Raw genomic sequence first — 7405 nt, 5'->3', positions numbered from 1 at the left:
TGATTCCGTTTTTATTTTTCACATTTTTTGAGAAAAAAATAAAAACGTTTATAAAATAACATTTGACGAAATAATGATAAAAAACAGAAATGAAAACGATTTTTTGGTTTAGTGTAAAATAAGAGAGAAATGAAAAATGACTTTTAGTCGTTTTTCATTTTCTCATCTCTCGACCAGAGAGAAAGAAAGAGAGACATTAATGAGTTTTTTTATACTGAAAATAATCTCTTGATAAAACTACCAAACGCATTCTCAAAAATAATTTTTATCTAAGATTGAAAATGTTTTCATTTTCAATTTTATACAAAAAATAAAATCATTTTAGAATGAGTACCAAACTCACTCAATATTACAATGGAGTAGGATTCCTAACCCAATGTACAGTGTTTGTCTAAAGCTATGATACCATTCACCTCTCAAAAATTAAATTAAAAGGTTTTTGTATTTTTTTCTTTAATTTTTTTCATAAATTGTACCATCAATTTAATAACATTTTTTTTTAATTTTATAAAATGTTATAAAGTGTTATTAGTCGATGACCACCGTTGAAATTTGAACGAAAACGCCGTCATGCACATTACGGATCTGTTTAGTTCGTTGATTCAAGTTTTTAATTTATTGAGATGTGATTTTATGTGAGACATTTTTACTGTAGTAAAAAAGTTAGATGTGACTGTTTCTGAAAGCTTTTTTACTGTAACTAAACTCAAATTCTAAACTCGAATCGGTAAAATAAATGAGAACAATAACTGAGCACATCACCTCACATGCATGGAGTGCTTTATTTAATTTTATCAGCTCTAGTTGGTTTTGATTACTCTATAACACTTTATTATATTTGAAGAATAATTTACTAAAAGTAAAAGTCTTTATAATCCAACACACCAGTTCATATTTACCTTTTATACTTTATGTTTTAAGTTTATTTAAAAATTATACTTTTAATTTTTGATCTCATCAAATACATATTTTTAAATTAAATTTAATGTCAAACTTTATACCTCTCCATAATTAATCCTCGATTTTAACCTTAAAAATACTTAAAATACCCTTAAATAAAGACATAAAAAAAGAAAAAAACTTAAAAAAACTTTAAATCACAATTTTGACCTCTAAATATGTAAAATACCATTCAAATGATTTTTTTTGGTGTTATGAATTTTTAATTATCATAATATTATAAAGTTTTAGTGTTTTTTTTCCCTTTTGTCTTAAAGATAATTTAGTCATTTTAAATGTTAAAATTAATTATTGACAAAGATAAAGCATATATTTATATGTTAAATTTAATTTGAAGATATGCATTTAATGAGATAAAAAATTAAAAGTATAAATTTTAAATAAACTTAAAAATATGGTATAAAAATATAAATATCTCATAAATTAAAGGACAAAAGCGCTAAAAAAACCCTCTAATTTAATGAAGAAAATGGTGGCAAAATAAAGAGGACGTAAGGGTACAAGAGTCACAAAAGTATTTAAAGGGATGAAACTACAAATATGGGCGTAATAGACAACACACTACTATTTATTAGTACAACTCCACTTGCCCGCGCAGAGAGGAGAGAGAGAGAGAGAGAGTAGAGAGAGAAAGTTTCCATTTTTGAATGTTCAAAAAAACACACAAAAAGCCTTTCTTCTTCCTTCATGTCCAGTTTAGCTCCTCTTTAATGCTTTCTCTCTCTATATATCTATCTATGTATCTATCTATGTTTCTCTCTCTATATTTCTACTACAAAGCTTGAGCTGAACTTCCAACCCCTCTAGTCCTTCCCTTCTCCCTCCTCTCTCTTTCTCTCTCTATATTTGTGAGATCCGGTTTCTCCCTTCTCCGACCTCAAAGCTTTGGCCTTTTAGGGTTTTGTTCTCTTCTCCGCTTCATGCTTTTCCGTTTTTCCGTTAATTTTTTCCTCAGAAAGAGAGAAGAAAAATAAATTGTTGGGGAGAATTTCTTTGATGAGTGGAAATGGAAAGATTTCGGCCGAACCGGTCCAAGATCGCCGGCATTGCTGATCGGAGCTCCGCCGATTTATTGCTCTTCAACGAACAAGCTTTCGCGCAAGGTTGCTCTTTTTTTCTTGTTTAATTGTAAAACTCATGCCTGTTCGGTTCTCGAGAAAACGGAAGGGGAAAAGAAAGAAACGAGGAGTAAAAACTGCATTTTTAGTTTTAATTCTATTTGGTAATTTATGGCTCGGTTTTGCTGAACAGTGGAGTTAGTAATATTTCAGCATGAAAGGAAAGTTTGGATTTTGATAATTGCATTTTGTTTTCTCGGCATTTTCCTAGCTACCAAACGGAGCCAATTACTTCCGTTTGGTTCCTCGCGAAAGCTGAGGGAAATTAGATAGGAAAAAAAAACTTTTTTTTCTTCTGTTTCTGGCTTTAAAAGAAGTAAATTTGAGGAATTCATTATTTTTTACCATTGTTTTAATACAAAGAGCATTACTTTAAACCCTAATTCACGCTTTAGTTATGAAAATTGTCTCGGTTAACTTCTGATTTTGTTGGTGCTTTTTTGCTAAAGTAGAAGGTTGGAATTGCTTTATGAACTTTTTTTCTCCAGTGGTGTTGACATAATTTGTTCTGTTTCCATGGCTATGCTTCATGATGAGACATAATAATTGCACCCTCTCTTTTAGGTTAGGTTGATCTTTTATTTTTTATTTTTTCCCCTTAAATCACAAAAGAGAAAAGTGAGGACATTACTTTTTTTTTTCTGCATTTCACATAAATAAATTGTCTTTTAAAGCATCGGACTTGACTTTATTTTTGTGTTATTGTAGAACATTGTGATTCCTCTTTTGCTTTCGAAAGTTTAGTTTAAACAACAGGGAAAAGGGTTTAACTTTTATTGTGAGCCAACAATGCCTTCAGGTTTCAAAATAAAGTCCCAATTAGATTTATTTCGTATTGGTATTTCATTGTGCTTTGATGGGATTATGCATGTTTGGCAAGAAATTCCTGGATTAATTCTAGTTTAATGTGTATCTAGATCGAATTTTCTTGTCTAGATTTATCACACTTTTGTCTACTTTTGGAATCACCCGTCCTGATGCTGTTTTAGAATTCCATTGTGCAGGAAACCGGCAAGTCCAGAACCAGCGTAATTTGCCAAAATTGGCCTCTGATTCTAGTTCTTGTAGTAGTGATACTGCAGATGATGACTCGGTGAGCTTGTAATATATTGTGTTTTTTTTTTTTTTTTTTTTTTCTACACGATTTGATTTATTTAACTAAGTTATTATACTTTATTGAGTTAATCACAAGCTATAGATATGATTTCTTAAAATCTTCTTATGCTTTACTTTTATTGTGTTTGGTCTTAATTTTTTTTTTTTTTTTTTTTTTTTTTTTTTTCTACACGATTTGATTTATTTAACTAAGTTATTATACTTTATTGAGTTAATCACAAGCTATAGATATGATTTCTTAAAATCTTCTTATGCTTTACTTTTATTGTGTTTGGTCTTTGCAGTTCACATTTGAGTTGGGATTGAGATCTTCAAAACGGGGTATTGGAACTCCAATGAAGAAGTTATTAGCTAAAGAGATGTCGAAAGAAACTGAGTCCAAAAGGAGGTCCCCTAGTGTCATTGCCAAATTGATGGGGCTTGATGGTTTGCCTACTCAGCTGCCTGCTTATAAAGAAGAAAAGGGCATGTCAGAAAACTATCTTCAGACATCAGGATCTGCAGAGAAAGGTCAAAGAAGTAGTCGTCATTATGACTATAGATCTTCTAGCAGGAAAAGCTCAAAGGACGAGCAAGAATTTAAGGATGTCTTTGAGGTTCTGGAAACGTCAAAGGTGGCGAGTTGTAGTTACCCTTCACAAGGGGTTGTCAACTCAAATCTTACTGATGCCGAGATTGCATTTATTAAGCAGAAATTCATGGATGCTAAACGTCTTTCAACCGATGAAAAGCTACAGAGTTCTAAGGAGTTCCACGACGCACTTGAGATCCTTGACTCTAACAAGGATCTTCTGCTGAAGTTTCTTCAGCAACCGGACTTGCTGTTCACAAAGCATTTGCATGATCTGCAAGGCTCTGCACCCCAACTTCTTTGTGGTCGCATTGAGGCTATGAAGGCATCAGATGCTCAGATGTACGAGAGCACTCACCTTGACATTAAATCAGCGAGACAAGTTCACAAGAATCGCAACGTGTCTTCTCAAAAGCATCATGATAGGCATTCCGGCCACTCTAACTGCTACATGGCTCCAAGTTCTCTTAAAGCACCAAATAATCAGTTAGAAGGAAAGGAGGAATCTGCAATTCTTCCTACAAGGATTGTTGTTCTCAAACCAAATCTTGGGAAGGTGCTACATGCTGCCAATGACGTCTCTTCTCCCTGTTCTTCACGGCCCTCTATATCAGATTGTAGGAAGGACATGGAAATCCCGATTCTTAAAAACAGCAATGTGGAATTATTGGGAAGGAGAAGTTTTCATGGTGATGGGGGGCTTTCCGGGCATAAGGCTAGAGAATCTAGAGAACTTGCTAAGGAAATTGCTAGGCAAATGAGAGCTAGTTTTAGCAATAGCTCCATGAGGTTCTCATCCTTTGCTTATAAGGGATATGCTGGGGATGAGAGTTCTTGTAGCATGTCTGGAAATGAATCCGCAAATGAATCAGAGGTTATGTCAATGAGTTCCAAATATTCTTTTGACTGGAACAATCAATCCAGGCCTTCGTCGTCCCGTTCCACTGAATCATCTGTAACCCGAGAGGCCAAGAAAAGACTCTCAGAGAGGTGGAGACTGAATCATAGGTCTCTGGATATGGGATCAGTTAGTAGGGGTACCACACTTGGTGAAATGCTTGCTATTCCTGATAACGAGAGGATACCAGTCCATTTCAATACCATAACTGACGAGAAAGGATTTAGGAACAAATTTGCTTCTGATAGACCTACTGGTAGGGTTGAACCTTTAGGTATCAGCAGTAGGGATGGCTGGAAAGATGGATGTGTTGGAAAGTTACCGAGATCAAGATCTCTTCCTTCTTCATCTACGGTGTTTGGCAGTGCAAAATCGATTATGTGTCGTGAACCCATACGTGATGACAGGTATGTAGTACCCAGAGAGGCCTTCATGCGAGAAAGAAACAAGTCACCAAAGAACAATTTGGATGACAGAAGTATCATAAGAAACACAAGATCTAGAAGCACACGATCATATCTTTCTCACTACATAATCAGGGAAAGTTGCGATATGTCACCCGATACTCATACAAGCCAGAATCAAGTGAAGATTAAACTTGAAGTGAATAGTCCACCTGTACAGAAACTTGAGGAGCTCGAGTCATTAGCCAGTAATGTGAAAGATACAACTCCAGTTCCCGAAACTTTGGTGGACGTGGAATGTGAGGTGGAACATGGGACAACCATGTCTTCTGAACCTCTTGATAAGTTAATTCCTGAATTATCAACCCAACCAGATGCTTGCAATACTGGCAACCAAGAGGATTTAAATCTTCAGGTTTGTCTTTCGCTTTTCTAATTGGTCTTTAAAATTAAAATGCTTGTTCAACTGTTATTCGTAGTTATAGTATAACAATCTTTGGAAACCTGTATATCCTGAACCACGCCATGAACTAATCTCAATTTAATTGAATATGATATAAAAACTTTGGGGTTGTCATGGATGCACTATCTGCTTAGTTTTAGGCCGTGCATTATGAATTACTTATCAGGAGATTCTTATTATTCTTTATCTTGAATTTGATATTTGGCATTATTATTTATTTGCTTCCTTGAATTGTTGGCATTTTTCCTTATACTTTTTGTCAAGTCTTTTATTTTGCTCGAGTCAGCGATATATTTTTCTTAAGATTTCATAATATTTTAGGAACCACCAATTGAGTCGCATGACGAAAGTTCATTACCAGCAAAACGCTCTACTCATGGATTAGAATCTCCTGCGAGTTCTAAGGAGGCCGAGCAGCCAAGTCCAGTTTCAGTTCTCGAAGTTCCTTTTACAGATGATTTGTCATCTTGTTCTGAATGCTTTGAGAGCCTTAGTGCTGATTTGCAAGGTAGCTTACATGCCCTTGATTTCTATGTTCTTGTTAGCACTTGGAACCGTGTTGGGTTGAAATTACTGGCCATCATGGTTCAGTAGTCTGACAGATGATGTTATCGTTTTTTTGTTAGGTCTTCGTATGCAACTTCAGCTACTCAAATTGGAGTCGGAATCATATGAAGAAGGACCCATGCTCATCTCAAGCGATGAAGATGTTGGAGAAGGGTCAACCCGGTTTTCCGATGCAATTGGATTGTATAGATACCAACAGAGTTGGGAGTGTGGCTATATGGTTGATGTTTTGGGCCATTCTGGTCTAAATGGTGCTGACACTGATGTGTTCTTGGCATCATGGCACGCTCCAGAGTGTCCTGTTAGTCCTTTGGTATTTGAAGAATTAGAAAAGAATTATTATGACCAAGCTTCTCCACCAAAGTCTGAGAGGAGGCTACTTTTTGACCGAATAAATTCTGGGATCTTGGAGATGTGTCAGCAATTTACTGATCCACATCCATGGGTGAGGTCCGAGGCAACAGTGATGGTTCCAAGGTGGTCGAAGAATGGGCTACAGGATGGTTTGCGTTGGTTGCTGGCAAGCCAAGAGAAGAATGCGAAGAAATGCACAACGGAGAAAGTGCTAGGAAAGGAATCCCAGTGGCTGGACTTGGCCGACGACATTGATGCATTAGGTAGGTGGATTGAGAAATTGTTGTTGAATGATCTGGTAGAAGAGTTGGCGGCAATGTAGTGAAGGAGTTTTCAACTAAATATATTTTTAGTCTTAGGAAATTTTATAGTTGATACTCTTATGTAAATGAAGAAGCCATGAAATGGTTATTTATTTCATGATAATAAAAAAAAAAAAAGATCCGAAATCTTTACACCCAAATGAAAATTAGAGCACGATTAAGTAGAAAACGGAATGAGAAAGAAGACTCGAATTTGTTGAATATTGGTTAATTGACGTATTGATGGATGAAATCAATGATGTTTTATGGTTTTTTTTTCATATTCGATGATAAATAATTTGGCAATGATCACCATAGCCAGAGAAGAGAAGTGAAGCTGACTGCAAAATGACGACGAATTGAAGTGCTCTGGATTTGAACAAAGCGTATATACCCATCTCTCTCTTTCTAAAAGTTGAATGAATTTTCATTTATGAGTCATGCACACACGTTTGAACAAGCAGAAACATTGATTTGCCAGGGCAACCTTTGGTTTGCAAGACATTTTCAAGCACGGAATAGGATTAGCAAGGGAATGCCATAAATGTTGATAATTATATATGAATAACCACGGAAAAGATGGAAGAGAAAAGCGATTTAGCGTAACTAGCAATACCATAAACTTTAATTATTATAGTCATACAAAATTATT

The 7405-nt window shown here is 35.1% G+C and overlaps 1 protein-coding gene across 2 annotated transcripts; it reads left to right on the top strand.

Moving 5' to 3' along the window:
* The first annotated feature begins 1582 nt into the window (after positions 1-1582).
* On the top strand, positions 1583-6940 carry LOC21392249. 2 transcript variants are annotated; one of them, XM_010099073.2, is made up of 5 exons: positions 1583-2063; positions 3083-3171; positions 3479-5482; positions 5852-6038; positions 6157-6940. In XM_010099073.2, the coding sequence occupies exons 1-5, from the start codon at positions 1967-1969 to the stop codon at positions 6771-6773; spliced, it is 2994 nt and encodes a 997-aa protein (XP_010097375.1). In that variant the 5' UTR covers positions 1583-1966; the 3' UTR covers positions 6774-6940. The 2 variants fall into 2 exon arrangements, with proteins under 2 accessions (XP_010097375.1, XP_024022005.1); XM_024166237.1 differs by having other exon boundaries at positions 3068-3171.
* The last annotated feature ends 465 nt before the right edge of the window (positions 6941-7405 follow it).

Source organism: Morus notabilis, unplaced genomic scaffold (genome assembly GCF_000414095.1).
Source record: "Morus notabilis unplaced genomic scaffold, ASM41409v2 Scaffold140, whole genome shotgun sequence".
Classification (NCBI taxonomy): domain Eukaryota; kingdom Viridiplantae; phylum Streptophyta; class Magnoliopsida; order Rosales; family Moraceae; genus Morus; species Morus notabilis.
Note: the sequence above shows the minus strand (reverse complement) of the source record. Positions and strands in the feature narration are given on the sequence as shown.